This window comes from Tiliqua scincoides, chromosome 6 (genome assembly GCF_035046505.1).
Source record: "Tiliqua scincoides isolate rTilSci1 chromosome 6, rTilSci1.hap2, whole genome shotgun sequence".
NCBI classification, from domain to species: domain Eukaryota; kingdom Metazoa; phylum Chordata; class Lepidosauria; order Squamata; family Scincidae; genus Tiliqua; species Tiliqua scincoides.
Genome location: NC_089826.1, coordinates 9,864,322 through 9,884,741, shown reverse-complemented (window position 1 = coordinate 9,884,741; position 20,420 = coordinate 9,864,322). Strand labels below are relative to the sequence as shown.

Sequence of the window (20,420 nt, the reverse complement as noted above, 5' to 3'; positions counted from 1 at the left end):
ACATTGAGTAAGCTTTAGGCCATGTGTCCACTGGTGCATTCATTCCTTGACATGTGTGCTGGGGGGGGGGGTCTCCTGAAAGCTCTACATGGCAGTGCTGCTGAGTCGTGACTGAGTCAGAAGGGAAAGAAGCTCTGCCTTTTCTGGATGTTGATGCTTTATGGGCACACCAGAAGTTGATGGTGTAGATGCAGTGCCTAGAGTGAGGCTAGCAGCACCGGGTGGGGGGGGCAGCGATGGTGTTGTCTTGTGTCCTCTTGTATCCTTTGCATAATTCATAATACATAATCTCCCTGTATCTGTGGATTCAGACTCCCCCTCCCTCTAGTGTGCAGGCTGGTTGCCTGCATGATATGTTCTACAGCAGGGGTCACCAAACCCCGGCCCCGGGGCCAGATGAGGCCCACAGCAAGCCTCTTTCCAGCTGGCAGCCCACCTCTTGTCCCCTGAAAGCCTCTGGCCCACACAACTGAACATAACCAGAACCATGCTCTGATTGCATCTGGAGGGTGTTCTGAGGGTCAGAGAGGTTGAATGAATAAGCCCATTTATTCACTCATCTAAGTTCCATCTCTAATTTACTTATTTAAATTTTATATTTAAATTTTTTTTCTGCCCCCCCCCCCACACCACACCAGATATTTGATGCAGCCCTCTGGCCAAAAGGTTTGGAAACCCCTGTTCTACAGTGAAGCAAGAATGTTGCTTTGTGTCTCAAGTCTGCGGGAGTCCAGGAAACTTGTGTTTGGCAACTCAAGTCCTTCTTACAAATTGAGTCACCCATCTCTGCCACTTACCAACAATATACTCTGGAAAATTCTTTAAAACATGCATTATACCTAAACATGTTATGTGTGCTAAAATACTGAACAGTACTGAAACAGCCATTGAAAGTCCCCTGTGTAGACAAACCAGCATGTGGGACTCAAAACCCTTCTGGTTGCTTGACTGTCAAGACACTTGGAAAGTCAGCAATTTATAGTACATTCCTAGGCATGACAACTGAAACTTGTGCCTAAGATCTTGAACTGATTTTCTGATTTTTCCAGTTCTGATAGTGTGTCAGTTTTAGAGTTGTTTGTTTGGGGCTGAAAAATGCAAATATATCTGAAAATTGTTCCAAAACCTGTCAGTAGCTTTCTTGCAATAGCAAGCAGGAGCTATCTTTTCCTTTTTTTCTTCCCCTCCCACGCTTCCTCTGTTTCTGTTTCATTTTATTTGCTGATATTCTGACAGCAGAGTTTCAGTATGTGGAACTCTTATTAAGAATGTCCAACAAGAGCTGCAGGTTGCAGGAGCCATTGATTTGAAATGTAGAGTGTCATATAAACACACATCCTGCTCGATACATGTATAAAGGGATGTTAAAGAACTAGACCTCTTTTTATATCTGCATGCAGCCTTACCACTCAAACTTCAAGCTGTCTGTTTATTTGCATTATCACAGCAAGGTCTGGTCTGTTTCCTTTGCTTAGGTCACCACCAGCCCAAATGGGAAATGGCTCAGTGAAACCGAAGTACCTGAAGAGGCTGGATGGCCATGTCGGAAGCTGCCCTTTTGGTTGCCCCGGTGGCAGCAAGTTGTTGAAAGACCCCAGTTTGAACATCAGTTCCATAACAGGTGCTGCAGATATTCTGAGAAGCAAGGTTTGGGAGCTTGAAAGGGAACTGAAGAGGCAGGAGGAAGAGCTGCAGGAGAGAAACTATCATATCATCGAGCTCCAGGAGCAGTTGGCTAAGCAAACCAGAACCATTGCAGACCTTACTGAGGAGCTCAAGTGTAAATGTATCCAGCTGAATAAGCTGCAGGATGTTGTGGACACCCACGGAGAGAACCCCTTCCTGTTTTCCCCTCTTCAAGAAGTACCCAGGGTTAGCCATGGAGCTTGCAGCGACAGGAGGAGAGGTGCTAAGGAAGGGGTGTCTGCAGAACCCACGACCCGGACATACGACCTAACAGAGCAGCCCAGGTTTTCCTTTGAGAAGGCAAGAGTCAGAAAGGCCTCCAGGTGAGACAGCTGCATGGACCGGTAATGCAGGCTTGCACAGAATCCTATGGCATTGTGACTGGGCAATCAGTACCTAGCAATGTGCATGACTGGGAACAGTATTCACGTGATGCCTGCTGTAACACTGTAAATAGAGAGTCAGTCCTTGCGTGTCTCCATCAAATTAAAAGGCTCTATGCAAGTGCAGTGGTTTGGTATCAACAGAGGAGTGCTTCCTTATGATGCAGAAGTATGAAATAGTGACTGGCTCTCTGTGTTACTGCTGTTGGGTGAGTAGCATAACTGGGGGGGAAGCAGTAAATACTGCAGGTGCAGCAACACGCTATGTAAGTGCTCCCTCACACTCCCCATCAGAGCCATTCCAGTCAGTGTTGGCTACGTGTAGGCGGTCACCAAACCAAACAGTGCCTCCTGGTCATTGCTGTTGCTGCATGGAATGGCTCTGATGGCAAGTGGGAGAGGCTGATTACATGGTACATTGTTGTGTTCTGCAGTACTTACTGTTTCGCCCCCCCCTCTAGCTATGCTACTGAGTCAGTTATTCCACTTTTGAAACAGTTTCTGCGTGATAGTTGTGGCGTATGGGCTTGGCCTAATGTTGTACCTTTGGCTGCATGATTGTGGTTGTCACATTTCTGGCTATGCGCTGATGAACCAGCATTCACCAGAACTGCACTGTAGTGTGCCACACTCACTGTTGGACTTTCAATGTTACTCTAGCAGGAGTGTTGTTAGTACACTGTCCTGTTCTACATCACTCTTCAGTTAAGCAGCACACCTGGCCTGTAGCAGTGTTGACTGTCATGGGAAAGCTGCAGTTCTGCAAAGCACAGGCACAGAAAGGAGCATCCTTCTCTGATGAGCTTATTGTTTATACTGCAAAAGGGCAACTGGTGGAAGAAGGGAAGGCAGTTTCACATACCAGGTTTGTGAACTGCCTACTGGAGTCCTGGTATATAGACTACTCATAAATAAATGTCCAGATTGAGGAGATGGGGCTGTTGCTCTGCTGTTCTTGATACAATGCCAGTTTGGGCATTTTGAATGACAACTAGTACATGGTGCTTAAATTAAATGCATGCTTTAACTTTATGTTTGAATTCTGTTCCCAGCACAGGAGTGGAATTGTCCATTGTCCATTTGTTTGTGTGATTGCTGTGTATGATACTAGTGTCCCACATGAACAATTGGCCGGGTTTTTTTTTTTAGCTTGAGTTTCCAGCTGATGCATGCTGTTGAAGACAGAAAAATATACAGTATATCCCAAGCCTTTAAATGCAGATTCAGTTGATTGCCTGAAGCAAGCGAGAATTGTGTTCAGGCAGATGAGCAGAAAAGTTCTATGTCATAGCAGGCATCATCTTAGAAGAGGCCTTCCTGTTTGTGTGTGAGAGAAGGGGGGGGGAATGTATCTTTTAAGAAACTGCTCTGCAGTTTGTGTATGTGTGGCTGCAGTCCTGTACGCACCTGACATCTCATTGAACTCAGTGGAGCTTACCTCTGAGCAGACACACATAAGATTGCACTGTGTGTGTGTGTGTGTCGCAGAAATCTACTACCTACATCCTTAAACAGGGAACCTTTTTACTCAAACATTTTAATAAATAATATATTTCTTGATTAAATACTGCAGCCCTTTCACTGTGTCTAGGAAGAATATTGACTTCATAAGAATCACTTTTAGAAACAGAGGCAGGGTTATATTTACTTTATATACTTCTATGTCATATACTGACTCCCTTTTCCACTTGTTTTGGATACAAGTTATGATTTTTATTAGTCGGCGTGTAGTGCAGTCAACTCTCTGGGGATGGGAGGATGGTCAAGTGGGTCAGATAACTGGATCCTGGTGTGGTCTGGGTTACATTAGAAGGACTGTCAGATCTGCAGGGCAACAGAAAAAATGATTGAATTGTAGTAGTAGTATTTTCCCCCATCACTGAGGCTTCCTTCCAAAGCTGCATAGCATAAACTTAGAAAAAGATGAGAGTCTCACACAGCCTGAGCTTCTGGTATTAAATTTTAATAGCCATTAGACATCTGGGAGACCCTGAACAAGCAGATTATTTTCTAGCTTCCAAACTTTGCATTCTTCAGCGTTTCCCTCGTAATTTAAAAAAAAAAATCACAAACATGGGAATTGCAACTGCTACTATACAACCTTTTAGGCATTTGGGATGCTTCAGTTACAACATAAAACTAAAATAGCTATTTTGCCATAGCAAGTAGGAAAATTGAAGTGAATGGTGAACGGCTAAACCAGGGGTGTCCAAAGTTTTTGGCAGGAGGGCCACATCATCTCCCTGACACTGTGTCGGGGGCCGTGGAAAAAAAAGAATTAATTTACATTTAAAATTTGAATAAATTTACATAAATGAATATATTAAAGATAAACTTATATAAATGAATAGTCTTGCAATAGCTCAAGGCCTATAAAAGGCCTTGCACAAAGCAAGGCTGGCCTTTCTTTTGCTGCCGCTGCTGCATCACAGACGTGAAACAACAAGCAGTGGAGGGAGCCCTCGTCCCACAGCTCACGCGAGAGGTCAAACAGTCACCCTCATGCTGAGAGCAGTTGTGTCAGGCCAGTGTGGGCTCCAACAAATCTCTGGAGGGACAGAGTCTCATTGGAGATTGGGGACTCCCTGAGGGCCACATTGAGAGGCCTCGAAGGCTGCAAGTGGCCCCAGGGCCAGGGTTTGGGCACCCCTGGGCTAAACCATAGTCGTATGAATGCAGAAAATTTTAAAAAAATTATCATTAGGAACTTGTATTACTTGTAATAGCACACACTAAAAATATGTTTCTAAAAGGTTCTTTATTCCATGTGGGGGGAGCTCATATCATTACAGGATATTTAACCTTTGATTTTCAGCGCCCAGGTTTTGAAGCCTGGGAGGCAAGCAACTTGTGTGAGGCCCAAGCATGCCTCTGATATTTTAGAGAACAAAGAACCAGGAAGAGGAGCTTTAATAACCCATCATAGCCATCTCCAAAGGAAGTTCAACAAATCTGAAATTTGAATCCTCTGGGCATTAAAGGCCCATCCTTGAACAGGGAAAGCCCTTCAAGTCTTTGCACACACCCCTCCTAAGATGAGAACCTATTCATTAACAATACTGCAAGAGGCAGGATTCATAAAAAGCCAATAGAATTGTGCAAATTTTGACCTGGAAAGAAACCAAAACTAGATGTGTATTGAGGTATATCCTTTGGATGCTTTAATATTTACCTTTTCTAATGAAAAGGGCAGGAGAGGATGCTAAGGGGTCAAAAATGCAGGGGGCAGGTAGGGTAGTTTTGGCTGCTAGCCCCACGGTAAGAATCTTGATTGTGCATACCTCCCCTTTTGCTTCTCACTGCCCAATCCTATCATCAGGTTAGACTGCCATGTTGTGGCTACTCAACCTGACTTATGGCATCACAAAACACAATGCGCTGTTTCATGCTACTGGGCTGCTGCCAATAATGGTGAGTGGTGCCAGCCATGCACCAGTGCCCTCCTGGACCCCTGGCACCAGTGGGAGCAGTGGGCAGGGGGGAGGAAGAATCTGGCTTTTTGGGAGGAAGGACTGGGGTCAGGGAGGGGGGAGGAAGAGTGTGGATGCAAGTTGCATACGCTGGCTCTTATCCCCTCTTTTTAAAACCTCCCCAGCATTACTTAATGTTAAGAGACATTTCAGGGTCAAAAGGATGCATTTGCGTACATATGTAGTTTGGCTCTAGGTGGAGCATTTACATGAGGGCAAGACACTGTATGCGACCTAGTTCTTTCAAAGGTATACTGTAATCAAGAGGGAATGCGCAATAGGCCTCTCACTGTGTGTGACAGGTACAAAATACTAATTAATTGTTGTTGTTGTGGTTGCTTTTGCATCATCATTGTGCCCCTTGATGCAGTGTGGCATGGAAAGCAGCTGATGAGCCTGCAGGGAATGCTGAAATCCAACCAATGTTAGATAAGTCACAGCCATCGTAATAGCCAAAACAATTCCTGAAGCCATTTCGGACTTTTTGTCTCTATAGGATTGGTATTGATTGACCTCTGCTAGACAGTTGAGGATCAAAGCGTTGTGCATCCATTTCCCCAGCATGTTCTAAGCCAGTAGTTCTCAAACTTTTGGCACTGGGACCCACATTTTAGAATGAGGATCTATCAGGACCCACCACAGTGATGTCATGACCAGAAGTGATATCATCAAGCAGGAAAATTTTTAACAATCCGAGGCTGTAATCCTGCCCACACTTACCCAGAAGTAAGTCTCATTGACTATCACTGTTAAAATGATATACACAGTAGCCTGTTAAAAGTACAGATCTGTAACATTTCCCCAAATGCAATTGTGTACCGTGGTAGCCTCAAGTCTAATATAGTAAAAATAAAATATTGAAATGAATGGGATCCCATCTGAAATGGGCTCGCAACCCATCTAGTGGGTCCCGACCAACAGTTTGAGGAACACTGTTCTAAGCAATATAATCTTGCACAACACACTCTTTTCAGAGTTTATTTCTGTGTGAAGATCCCTCTTTTTCAGGAATCCGTGCTCATAAACAATTGGGTTCATTTTCTTTGTCTATGGGCAAGCATGGAATGTTGGTTACAAATGTGTTGCTTGGATTTAAGTCAGCAAAAGTTACAATCTGCTTTGCCTGCACAGAAATGTGTTACTTACAGAACAAAAGCTGAGGTATAATGACAGCTACTGTCATTGCCTAGTCACATAAAGTCCGTTTTTACTTGCCTGAAGCATCTAGGCAAGTGGGTGACAATTCACAGGACTGCCTTAAACCTTAAAGGGGTTTTGCTCTCTCAACATCCCTGTGAAGTAGGCCATTCTATTTCTGTTTCTACTCACAGGGAACTGAAGGGGAGCCACAAACTTTTTTCACTGGGATCCACTTTTTAGAATGATAATCAGTCAGGAGCCACCAGAAGTGGTGGTGGTGGTGGTGGTGATGATGATGATGATGATGATAATAATAATGATATAATATAATACAGGTATTTATATACTGCCTTTCTAGGTCCTCAGATTTCTCCTCAGACTTTATTCAAGGTGTTTTACATAGGCAGGCTAATTTAAATCCCCGTAGGGATTTTTACAATTGAAAGAAGGCTCTATCTTTCAAGAGCTACAACATTTCAGATGTTTCGTTCTGATCTGGCCTCCATCCTGGCCTCCCACGCTCAGAGCAGATGGAAATAGCTCAGCTCAGCTTGTCAGCTGCTTCAAGTTCGCACGGTGCCGGTGGCCTCAAACTGGCAACCTTCGGATGTTATCTTCAGGCAAATGGAGGCTCAACCCTCTAGACCAGACCTCCTGCCCATGTCATAAGTGATGTCATTAACCTGGAAGTGACATCATCAATTTCAGCTACAAACCTAAGCTGCAGTCAACCAAAGGTCCCATTACACAGTGCACTCATGCTGTTAGTTTGCATAGCTTGGAGTTCAGACATTCCAGCTTGGAAGTCAAAGCAGAAGCAGACTTGGATCCTTTTCCAACCACATAGCCTTCTCCCCTTTCCAGTGTCCCACCTTCTCACCTATTCAGGGCAAAACTCCTTGCCTCTCTTCCATAGGGAACCTGCCCTGCTCAGCAGCTCTTTATCTTGTATATTCAGCTCTGTATTTTCAATTGTGGTTGAGCTAGGTGCTATATCACCCACCTGAAATTGGCTCACAACCCACCTAGGGGGTCTCAGTCCACTCTGATTCAAATCCAGTCTGTGAAAGTTGACCAATATCTTTTAGTCTTCTGCATTTGACCAGAGATGCAAACTGCACAGGCATGCAGCCTAGGTTTATATGGAAGAATAAGATCCAGCTTGTGAACCAATGCCTCCATCTTAGGGGGCTGTCCTCATGGTTGTTGTAATTTTCAGAATCGTGGCTGCCCACAGTCCCCGCATAAACGAATCTGTGAAGCTGGCACCTCTGTACAATCTCATCCTCATTGTGAACACACCAGAGCAATGGAGAAACCACAGCACAGCGGCAAGGCACATACTTTCCATACTAAAGGTCTAAGGCAGGGGTGTCAAACTCATTTCATACAGAGGGTCGACATTAGCGTTCATGGTGCCTGATGAGGGCCAGAAGTGACATCATTAAGAAGGAAGTGGCACCATTCCGCAGATGGTAGTCAGAAATAAGCACTTTGTTCTCACACAGAAACTCATTAGGTGCAAATGACAGGAAACATGCGAATCTTGTTCATAATTTCAAGATATGAGAGAGCCCAATTGTCATGCTAGAAGAGCCCAGTTATAACAGGGTTGGATAAATTGCTTCCAGAGTCCAGTGCGTCTTATGTTTGGCACCCCTGGTCCAAGGTTCAGTCCCTGCCATATCCAGTTGTACAGCAGCCCCTGTAAGTATGTCTGGGAAATGTCATAAACTTCAGAGCATCACTGCCAACCTGTGTTGGCTCACTAGACAAATAGTCCAACTCCATCTAAGGCAGAGTCACAGACTCAGCAGCCCCCTTTGCTCTTGGTGTCATAGGTAGTGGCCACTGGGCGTATGAACAGCTTAATATACTTCTGTTAGAACTAAAGGAGATGCCATTGACGTCATCTAGGTTTGAATGTGGAAATCCAGCATTTTGGGAGTTTGGGGTTCCTCCACAAAGGAGAGCTGAACTCTTTAAACTCAGCTTCTGAGTCAGAGCTCAAACAGGATGGTGCAGTCCTAACCAACTTTCCATCACTGACCCAGCCACAAGGTAAGGTAACAAATACGCTGTTACCTTGAGGAGTCCTCCTTGACTGCCTCCCCCCTATAGGATGCAGTGCATGCCACATTGGCACAGCTATGTCAGTGCTGGAAAGGTGGTTAGGATTGCGCCCTGAATGTCTTTTAAAATCAGAAGGAAAAAAATATGCTTTTAGGGTTAAAGAAAATGTCATATCAGAAAAAAAAAATGAAACTTTTAGGGCCTAAAAAAATCTATTAAATTTGACCTAAAACAGGAAAAGGTTGAAGTACATGCAGCACCGTTTGAGCTTGCCATGCTGCTTCCAGAGTGAGGAGTGGAGAGTTCTCCAGTGCCACTGAGATAAGAAAAAAGAGTGATTGGGAGGGTGGAAAACTGGTAAGGAGAATGCCTGAGGGATTCAAGCTGGCAAAGGTAGTGGTGTAGCTAGAGGAGGGGCAAAGCACTCTTGCAGGGAGTCTCACCGCAGTGTGCAAGGGGCCCCTCCCATTTGGAGCCATTCCAGGTGGTGCAAGCCAAATGGAGGCACGTGTCTTTGTTTTGCTCCCACCGCCTGGAATGGTTCCAAAGAGTGGGGGAAGGGGCTTCTTGAACACTGCAGTGAGGCTCCCTGCAAGACTTAGGGCTAAGTCCTGCCCAGTTTTCCAGCACTGGTGCAGCCATGCCAGCAGGGCATGCGCTGCATCCTGCAGTAGGGAGGCAGTCATGGAGGCCTCCTCCAGGTAAGGGAATGTTTTGTTCCCTTTCCTCAAGCTGCATTGCGGTTGCACCGGCACTGGAAAGTTGAATAGGATCGGGCCCTTTGTGCTTTGCATCACCTCTATCTACACCACTGGGTAAAGGCATTTGCCAAGCCTTGAAATAGCTCAGAAAATGATCTGATTCCCCCCCCCCCATCTTTTCCTGATTCTTTTGGAGAAACGTTCAGGTCATTTTTGAACCATTTAGAGGTGAATCTCAGTCACCTCACTCATCGCTACTTATGACTAATTGCCTCCAAGTTTCCAGTGTTTGAGAAATATTCCTTTGTCAAGTCAATCACCAGAGAAGGAGAATAAAAGTGCCAGAGAATAGCAGTCTAATGAAAATAGATAGGGATCAGGGTGGTGGGATTAAACAAAAGTGATTGCTGCATATTTTTCTTTTCCATCACATTGTGCGCTCTCTCTCTCTCTCTCTCTCTCTCTCTCTCTCTCTCTCTCTCTCTCTCCCTTTTTCTCTGTGCCATTTGCTATTGTTAGCATCAGCATGAGGAAATGAAACCAGAGTTTTGACAGAATAAATTGGTATGAATTCTTTGGCAAAGAAATGTAATAATTGTCTCAGAAGAACCTGTTTTTCGGAGCCTTGCCAACTCTCCAGAATTGGCTGGAGTCTCCAGGAATCAATATCAATCTCCAGGTGACCACTGAAAGCAATCCTGGAAATTTTAATCCTGGAATTTTTTAAAATGCAAATCCCATTGATGTGTATAGGAGTTGTGTCACAGCAGAACTGTGCTATTGCACAGTGCAGTTTCTGTTAATATCAATGACTTTATGTAGGAGAACTTCCTAGAGCAGTGGTTTTTAAACTTTTTAGTACCGGGACCCACTTTCTAGAATGATAGTCTCTCTGGGACCCACCAGAAGTAATGTCATGGGTGGAAGTACCGTCATCAAGCAAATTAAAATAAATAATTAAATTAAAGGGAAACAAATAATTCAATAAGGGGAGATGAGATGGGAAAGCCAACTCTGTTCCACCAAGTGAATACTCTCTGTAGCCTACCTGCAAAAATGCCCCCCCAAAATCAATAAGATTTCCAACCCTACCCAGTGCCCAGTTCAATTTAAGTTCTTATATTTAAACCAGTTTAGTGTGAATTGAGATGAAATCGGTTTTAAATCTAACGTGTTTTATTTTTATTTGTTTGGGCTAGATTGAGATCCAAAGCTTCCCTCTAAACAGCATTAAAACCCCAGAATGACGAAGAAATAAGGCCTGTGCTATCATTTTGTCAGTTTCAGCTTCGTGACCAATTAACAGTTATGTCTCAAGTTTGAGAAACAGTTTGGATAACCCTGTCCTAGATAATTTTTTCATTTTGTCAGTTTTGCCTTCATTTCTGTTTATACCTCACTACAATTTTTCCCCAGTTCTCTTTCTGCTCCTGATATCTGAACTCTGTAATTTGTTTTTCCATTTTAATATTCTATAATGGAGGTGCATTCTTATAGCACACAATTATACACCCACTAATTATTACCCTGAGAAAATGTAATGGGGAAGCATGCCGAAGTTTGGGGTTTTTTTTTGTTTCATCAATCAACATTTATAGAGAGAGAAACTATACCAGACGGGCCTGGTATAATAATTAATTTTTCTTTGTGTTCTCTGCAACAGATAAGCACACCCTTGCAAACAACAATTATAATTGTGATTACAAATTGATACATTGGCGGAGATGATGATTTCAGAAAACAGCCTAGTCATTCAGTTAATTAGCATGTAAATATGTGTGTTGCAAATATGAGTGATGCAATAGGTTTGGGGGCTGGTCATGGGGTTAGTCGTGTCACTTTGGGAGCTATAGAGAGTGCCATGTTGTGCAGGGTTCACTCTCCCATCCTCAGGTCTTCTGCAAACTCTTGAGTGCTTGTGTGAGGCTCTAAAAGAGCTGACTTGTGCCAGGTTGGCATACTCTCGCCCTAGCAGATGTTGTCTTCTCGAGTTCTTCTAAGATGCCACAGATTGAACTGTAAAAGATTTCCTCTTGTTCAGTGATGACCTTCATTCCTGTGTACCCCAAGGCTTGTAGCCTATATACATACATTTCATCAATGTCAGCTACATTTATTGTAGCAATGATGCCTTTTCAAAAGTATAAAAGAAAGTGACCTCATCAACTTCTTTGATAAGCTGATAAACAGTCAACCCAGAGTCCTGTAAATGGATGTCCATGTTAGTTGTGGAGTTTAAAGTGCAGGCACAGCTGAAACTGCACACTGGAATGAAAATCCCTGGGTCACATTATTTTCTGGTCATGATGTTATCCAGGGATGTGCAGTTCAATCCTAAAGCCGGCAGTTCTGCCGGGTGCAGTAATAATAATAATAATACAGGTATTTATATACCGCCTTTCGTGGTAATCAGATTTCTCCTCAGACTTTATTTCAAGGCGGTTTACACAGGCAGGCTATACTAAATCCCTATAGGGATTTTTACAGTTGAAGAAGGTTCTGTCTTTCAGGAACCACAACATTTCAGATGGATCTTTTTATGATCTGGTATCACATTCTGGCCTCCTTTTTCCTTCCACGCAGGCTGACAACGGCCAAAGAGCAGGTGGAATAACTCAGCATAACTCGGCTAGGCTTGTCAGCTGCTTCAAGGTCCCGCCATTCACGGTGCTGGTGGCCTCGAACTGGTGACCTTTGGCTGTTATCTTCAGGCAAACGGAGGCTCTGCCCTCTAGACCAGACCTCCTGCCCAGGTAGCCCCAAAACGGCTACCGCTGCATCCAGTGGCACCACCAAGGCTGCTGCAGGTCTCCTTGGGAGAAGGGGACTATTGTCTTCTTTCCCTGGGGAAAGAAGACAAAGGGGACTTTTGCCTTCTTCCCCCACAATGGGGCTTCTCAAGTCTGTGCTGGTGAGAGACTCTGTGTTGGGCCTTCCAGCCCAACAGAGTTCTGTCAATCCCATCCCCTTCCCACCCTGGTTCCTCCCCCCCCATTCCACCACTCCCCACCTGCCCCCACCCTGACCCCTCCCCCAATTTAAATCCCCCTTTCCTTCCAAAACCTCCTGATCTGCCTCCCTCTGTTGGATACAGAATGCTCGTTTTTGGCACAGCTGCACCAGCGAGGGGGGGGGAAGGATAGGATTGGGCCATTAGTGCAGGATTGTATTGGCAACCTTCAGTCTCGAAAGACTCTGGTATCGCGCTCTGAAAGGTGGTTCTGGCACAGCGTCTAGTGTGGCTGAAAAGGCCAATCCGGGAGTGACAATCCCTTCCACACCGGGAGCAAGTGCAGTCTGTCCCTGGTCTGTCTCCCTGGCTATGGGCCTTCCTTCTTTGCCTCTTAGCCTCAGACTGTTGGCAAAGTGTCTCTTCAAACTGGGAAAGGCCATGCTGCACAGCCTGCCTCCAAGCAGGCCGCTCAGAGGCCAGGGTTTCCCACTTGTTGAAGTCCATCCCTAAGGCCTTCAGATCCCTCTTGCAGATGTCCTTGTATCGCAGATGTGGTCTACCTGTAGGGCGCTTTCCTCGCACGAGTTCTCCATAGAGGAGATCCTTTGGGATCCGGCCATCATCCATTCTCACAACATGACGTTTATGATATGGGTTAACTGTGTGCTTGCAAAAAAAATTTTCATCTGCACACTGTGACCTATTTACTGTGTGCCTTGCCAGGAAGCAACTAAATGCTTTAGGATTCAATTTCAGCCTGCAAGTAAGATCATTAGTATGCCTCTGACCTTATTTTTTAACCTTTTATTGGTGTCATCCTTTATTTCTTAGCTAGCTGTACAGGTAATAAAGGAAATAAATCAAGCCACTGAATAGGAAGTGATCATTCTCTCTTAGGGTGCCCTCCAGAGATCTTACCATGACGCTAGGTTCTCTGAGTCAATTTTACTTTGTTTTATGACTCCAAAGGAGAAGAGACCTTGGAGGCTTCCAGAGTACCATGTCGGGATTTGCTTTGTTTGCTCAGTCTTGCACGCAATAATGAAAACCTGGAGTTCTCAGGGCAAAGGTAGCCTTTTGAGTTAGCCGTGGATTCTGATCAGCTCACCTGCAAATGAATAAAATAAAGAGGGTTGCGCTTTTCAGTTTACTAGGCTCAAGGTATTTTGAATTTTGCACTTCATGTGCAGCATGGATGTCCACAAGTGGCAGAATTTTGTGGCACTGCTGGATAAGAGCAGGAGAACTTATGGCCCTGGTTATTGAAACTGTGTTTGCACTCTTACCCACTTCCCATCTTTTTAGACTACAAGTATTTACTGTATATACCACCTTTCCCATATGCTGGAGCTCAAAGCAACGTATATGGAGTTCCCAGGCAGTTTCCCATCCAGGCACTGACCAGACCCAGTTGTCCAGAGCTTCAACAAACTGGCTGCTGCAGAGGGCAGTGATGTCAAACATCATGTAATGTTGTGACATCACTTCTGGATTTTCTCTGGATGAAGGGGCGCTAGCAGCCTTGAACCCCTGTTCCTTTTCTCCTATAGAGATTCCCCTTTGAAGGAGAAGGAACGGGGGTACGAAGCCAGCACACCTCCTTCGTAACCAGAGCAGAGTCTGAGGGGCAGTCATGCACCTCCTTCGGCATAGTGCTGGGAGTAGGTGCTCCTCAGGATCCACCCTAGTTACACCTCTGGGCTGCTGCATTGTGTACCATCAGACCATGCTATAGAGGCAATGCCATGCCAAGGCATTGGCTAGATGTGCTCCATACTGTGCACACTCAAGTGGCACTAGTGCATATTTTGGTCTTGATTTGTGGCGGAAAAGATCAGTCACTACTGATATACAAGATTACAGTGAGAAAGACCAGGAGATGGTTTGTCTAGAAAAGGTTAAACACTGCATCAATACTGCATGAACACAGCATCCTTGTTCTAGAGCAGGGGTGTCCAAACATTTTGGCAGGAGGGCCACATCATCTCTCTGACACTGTGTCAGGGGCCAGAAAAAAGAAGAATTAATTTACATTTAAAATTTGAATAAATTTACATAAATGAATTTATTAGAGATGGAACTTATATGAATGAATTAAGGTCTTGCATTAGCTCAAGGCCTATAAAAGGCCTTGCACAAAGCAAGACCAGCCTTTCCTTCACTGCCACTCCACTGCTGCATCACAGACGTGAAACAGCAAATAGTGGAGGGAGCCCTGGTCCCACAGCTCAGGTGAGAGGTCAAACAGTCGTCCTCATGCTGAGAGCAGTTGCATTGGGCCAGCATGGGCTCCAGCAAGTCTCTGGAGGGCCAGAGGTTCACTGGAGACTGGGGGCTCCCCAAGGGCCTGATTGGTAGCCCCTGAGGGCCGCAAGTGGCCCCCGGGCCGGGGTTTGGGCACCCCGTTCTAGAGCACTGGAAATGCTGAAACTCTTCTGCACTGGTGTGCAGCTGATGCGATGAAAGCACCATAGATGTTTGTATGGCTGCCTGCAACTGTGGAACAATATTCTGTTCTGATGGAGCCAAGTATTTCAACTCTCCGCTAATATATTACAGCAGAAGCCCTGCTCTGACCTATTTATAATGTGGTTCAAAGTTATTTTCTGAGTCTCATCCTGCAACCAACACAATGTAATCTAGATTTTTAAAACATTTCCTGTAATTTTTTTCCCCTGATTGTCCCCCTCCCCCCCATTTGATACTTGTTTCTACCTGGCCTCTGGTGCCCCTTGGGTCTTCCTCAAGCTGCCCTCTCGCTGCAGTCTCTTAAACGCCCTCCATGTTCCGAGGATTGCAGCAGTTCTGGGATTATTTTTTTGACCTTGTGTCATAATTAGAATGACTGGGTAGGTTTCAGCTGGTAGTTTGCAGGCATGTGTGATACTGTCTCCAGGGGGATGATTTTAATGATTGCCATCATGAATAGCTGATGCTGTGGAAGAATTTGCTACACTTGGGACTTCCGTTACTTTTCCATGTGCACTGGAAGAGTTCCATTTTTGTTTACTTTTCAGTGCATTCTCTCCTCCTCTCAACATCCAATTATTTTCTCTTTCATTCTTATTCCCTATCTAGCTTTCATCTTTTGTGCAAAGTTGTTTGCTGTACCCCCTATTCTCTCCTACTGTACTCCTTTAAAGAACTGGGAGAGGGAGGGGGGAGAGCACGCACATCTTACCAATTGCAATCATAGCCCATGTGCCACCTGGAGCCAGAATAACCCCCTCCCAGAAGACTGCTGCGTCCCACTTACCTGTTGCCACTGTAGCCTCGCACGGTGTCCTGTAGCCCCCTAAAAGCCTTCTGAGGGCTACGGGGGGAGGCCTTTAAACATCACTTCCAGTTTTTGTCAGAAAGCTTCCTGAATCTCACAGTGACCCACCAGATGCCTCAGGAAGCACACAAGACAAAGACCTGTATCCTGTTTCCACTCCTTTGCATCTGGTATTGAGAGATAACCTACTTCTAAGACCAGGAGGTTGCACATACTCATCGTGGCTTGTAACCTGGGATGAACTTTTCATCCAGAAATCTGTCCAATCCCGTTTTAAAGGCATCTAGGACAGACACCATCACCACATCCTATGGCAAGGAGTTGCACAGACAAATTATGCATTGGATAAAAAAGTATTTTCTTCTGTCTGTCCTAACTCTCCCATCACTCAATTTTAGGGATGTTCCCTGGTTCTGGTGTTGTGTGAGAGGGAAAAGAACATCCCTCTATCTATCCTCTGCATAATTTGTACATCTCAATCATGTCATGGAAAGTGCAACAAAGCATGCAGTTACATAGATGATTGTCCAGCATTCCAGCTTTAAGGCACCCTCACTTTGGCTTGTCTTCTGAGAAACCCTGCATGCTGCAGAGCATTTCTGGGAAATGTTCAAAGATGTACCCTCAGGGTGCTGAGTGGAGTTTTTGGTCCCTGCTATCACTCTACTTGACTGGACAGTGAACCCCGGAGCGTATATTTCTGTGTCTGTGCATTGCAGAAAAGATCAGCAGAGGCGGGCAAGTAGTCTGCAAGAAAACCTTATCTGCCACTACTGATCATCATATTGTAATGTAGTACCCATGATCAACACCCTTGGAACTCCAGAGTTACTTAGAACATAGACTGGAAAGCACTGGGGAACAACACTGGGGAAACTCAGCTGCTAAGGAAAGATTGGGCCGTATGCTGAATGTTGGAGGGTTCTAACTGAAAAGGTAAATTACTTTCAAGGGCAGTAGACTGTGAATACTGTGATGGCGGAATATGTTGTGCCTAATGCAATTCATTTGAATGTCTCAAATAAATCTGATATTGCTTCTCTTTGTGTGTGTCTCCCCCCCCACCCATTTTGATTTGCTGAATACAAGTGAGAAGAAACTCCTTACAGATGCCTTGAGCAGAAACCAATTTCTGAAGAGGTTGGACCCGCAGCAGATCAGAGATATGGTAGAGTGTATGTACGGGAGAACATACCAGCAGGGGAGTTATATAATCAAACAAGGGGAGCCTGGCAACCATATATTTGTACTTGCAGGTTAGTAACTGCTTAGGTAAGTGAGGCTGGGAGTAATTGTACTGATTAATCTTAGTTTTCATGTTTTAACCCTCCTGGATCAGATTATGTTGGGTCCATATCCTGCATCTTGTTTCCAAAAGCATTCACCCAACTGTGTCCAGTTAAGCAACCAGCAAGGCATGAAGGCAACATCCCTTTCATTTTGCTTGTTCCACAGCCAACTCCTGTGCTGCCTAAATGGAGTCCATTTAGCTATCATGGATAATTATTCTTGGTGGTACATCAAACATTATTTATGACAGTATAAAAAGTAATGTAGTACTTGGAGTAGCAATATATGTCCTCCACTTAAAGCATAAAATGTCAGTGCTCTGTTATCTTGTTTGTCTGTCGCAATAGCCCCAGGAAATACTGTAGACTGTTAAAATTATTATTTTTTAAATGGCCATCTGGATGCTGCACCCCTCCTTTCCTAGAGATGCTCACAAGGAGGATGTTATGGTGATTGTTATCACTTTATGTTTGTCCCCAGAATCTGTTTGGGGCAAAAGACAATAACCATATCTGTCAAGCCTTTGCTGTGAGCTTGCTAGACCCAAGCATGGAAATCTGACTGGCTGGTGTTGGAGACAGAGTGCTTGACTAGATGGTTCTTTGGTCAGCAAGGAAGTTCTTAAAATGTATAGATCTCAGTGGGCTGGAAAGACCACGGGTAACCAGTAAGTCATTGCTTGTGCACCCCCAAAGTTCGAGACTTCGGCTGACTGTTAGAAAATTGTATTTATTGCATGTTTCAGCTGCTCTTCGTAAACTGCATTCTTGCAGACCAAATCAGAAGTGGCAGTAGCAACCATGAGTATTTCCTGTGGGTTGGGTCAAAAGGATTTTGTGTATCATGGAGGCTGAGCAAGAGAGTTTGCTCACCAGTTTGGTCCTACCTCTGGTTTTCACCTTTTCTTGTCCCTAAGGTTCCTGCCTGTCTCTCCCTAGTGCCTTAGACTCATGAGAGGAGGCAGTCACTCTGAACTACTTCCTTCTCCTAGCTAGCTGATCTCCACACAGCTTCCTCCTTAGGAAGAAACCTATCAGTTACTTGCTTTTTTCCTTCCTTGGCGCTTTTCTCCCTTTTCCTTAAATACACCATGGTACTTGCACATACCCGTGAGTTCCCAGCCTCTTATGAGGCTTCCAACATTCCTGGTGAAATTTGCCAGTTCTTTGCCAGGCAGTGGAACAGACAATGTGTCTGCTGTTGCGTTGGCTTGGTTGACCACACTTTTGGAACTCATCCCCAGGGCAGAGCACCACTGGGGTGGCTCAAACCCAGGCAGACTTGAAAGCTCATAATGGATCATCGCTTCCCTCCCCTGCCATAGAAAGTGAACCTGGATATGGTGATTGTTTAAATATCTGAAAAAAGCCCAGTGGGTGTGCAGCCCAATGCTCAAGGTTTCTCGCCAATGAGGAGTCTGATTTTAAGATCTGAAAAAATGTGGAATGTAGATGTTTCCCCCCTCTAGCTATGCTACTACCCCCCCATCCACCCCCCCAACAAGCTCTGATACTAGAAGTGAAGTTGCCTGGCTGGGAGAAAGTGCCTTAGATGTTGGACTCCAGGGAAGTAAGATGGGGAGGATTCAGCTATAAAATCATGCCTGCTCTGTACATGAATGGGACAGGTTTGTGATTAAATAAACATGGCTGTTGCTGTCACATTTAGTCTGACCCCCAGCCTGCTTTCCCTGGCGTAATTCTAGCAAAGTCATTTGCTGAATTGACTTCATCCTAATTAAGCCGCAGAAATCAATAAGCATATTAAAGAGAAAATGGCTCCCAGGAATGTGGCATTAAGCCCAAAGCTGGCCTTTCTTCCCAAAAAAGCACTCATCGAAGATTTCCACAGACTCCCTCCAGTATCAGAGCAATCATGTCATGTTTAGCAAAACAGCTAACCCGTGGACAGTATGCTGTAAAATATTCAAATGTTTTTGCTCTGCAAGAAACAGTTACACTGAAGAAACAGAGCTACGCTTAGAGGTCTTTGACCTATAAAATCTCAGCGGAAGCAAGAACTAAAATTCAAAACATAGTAGAGTATTGTTAGCGCTAATGAAATCCATTTTTCAGTAGTTATAAAATCATTTGAAAGAAATTGCCTTGAGCAGAATCTTCACAGAGAGATTGCAATGTATCCTGCAGTATACAGTATATTGAAAATCAAAGTTGAAGCTCATATAGAAGCTTTGAGATGTAGGCTGTATAATCCATTGAGCTTTAATGTTAGATCCCTGGCCTAAACTACAACAAATTCTGAAGTACTAGATAAAATTGTCTGGCTCTCCTTTTGGTGGTTTGTAATGTGGAATTTACTGTTTCCTTCCTTTCTTATGAACCATTTTGCCCCCCCCCCCCAAATCTTTTACAGTCTGCAGGGTGGACAAAAGGGTAAAGGAGACTCTGCTGAAAGAGAACTTCTGGGAGCCTGTCAGAGTATCACCTAGATGAAATTGGATATTGCTTGTGGGTTGCACCAAGGTTGTGGAATTGCTTTGTCAAGGAATGTACATGCATCTGAAATTTTAGCAATACATTTTTGGAATGGTGCAAAGCACTTCTCTTCTTCAAGACACTGGGGGTTGAAGTTCCAGGATCAACTGTATTCAAGATGCTGTTTTCAATTTCTAGAAGTTGCCATCTCCACAGCAGACTCTGTGGTGTGGCTAGAATCAATTTAAACCAAAAAGGTACCATTTAACAAAGATGAGGCCATCGCTCAGATGTAGAACACATGTTTTTCATACAGAAGGCACCTGGTTCAATCCCTGGCCTCTCCACTTAGAAGTAGGTCTTTCCCTTCCTGAAGCCCTGGAAAGCAACTGCCACCCAGTGCAGCTAAGCATGACCTAGATGGATCTAAATTAGTACTGTCTATATACTGGTTAACCCTGTTGAGGGTTAGTACGATCACCAATTGCATTCTGAATCTCCAATCAATACAAATCACCAGTTTTGACTTGCACATCCTTTCACAGAACCATGCAAGATTTTTAAGACAGCCTTGCTGCAGCACAAAAGCAAACTTATACACGTATAGTGTCTGTATGGTACTGTAAATAAATAACCTTCTTTATGCCTTTTCACAGAGGGCAGGCTGGAGGTCTTTCAACAGAGCAAACTGCTTTCATCAATTCCTGTGTGGACAGCCTTTGGGGAGCTGGCTATTTTGTACAACTGCACAAGGACGGCCTCAGTGAAAGGTTGGTATAGTTATTTCTCTGAATATTACAGAGGCAGGAGGACCGGAAGACCTTTGGATACACTGTCAGGAGGCTTCTCTTTGCTGATAACAGTAATTGTGATGAGACCAAAGGAAGGTAGCACTGCCTAATGGATGTGTGGCCATGGCATCTTGAGAGTAAAACCTTGTATTGTGGATTGTTCTTGGAAGCTGTAGAGACTTTGGGAAAGACCTTATGGAACAGGCAGATTCATATGTGGG

General features: G+C 44.6%; 1 protein-coding gene across 4 annotated transcripts in view; it reads left to right on the top strand.

Moving 5' to 3' along the window:
• The first annotated feature begins 1,491 nt into the window (after positions 1-1,491).
• Positions 1,492-20,420, top strand: part of PRKG2 (protein kinase cGMP-dependent 2) — a 60,988-nt gene continuing 42,059 nt past the window's right edge. For 2 of the 4 annotated variants that reach the window (XM_066632078.1, XM_066632076.1), the window contains exons 1-4: positions 1,492-1,561; positions 1,631-2,009; positions 16,773-16,939; positions 20,065-20,178. In XM_066632078.1, the coding sequence (XP_066488175.1) occupies positions 1,492-1,561; positions 1,631-2,009; positions 16,773-16,939; positions 20,065-20,178 (730 nt within the window). Of the gene's footprint in view, positions 2,010-16,772; positions 16,940-20,064; positions 20,179-20,420 lie in introns of all 4 variants that reach the window. The other 2 variants (XM_066632077.1, XM_066632075.1) reach the window with 2 other exon arrangements.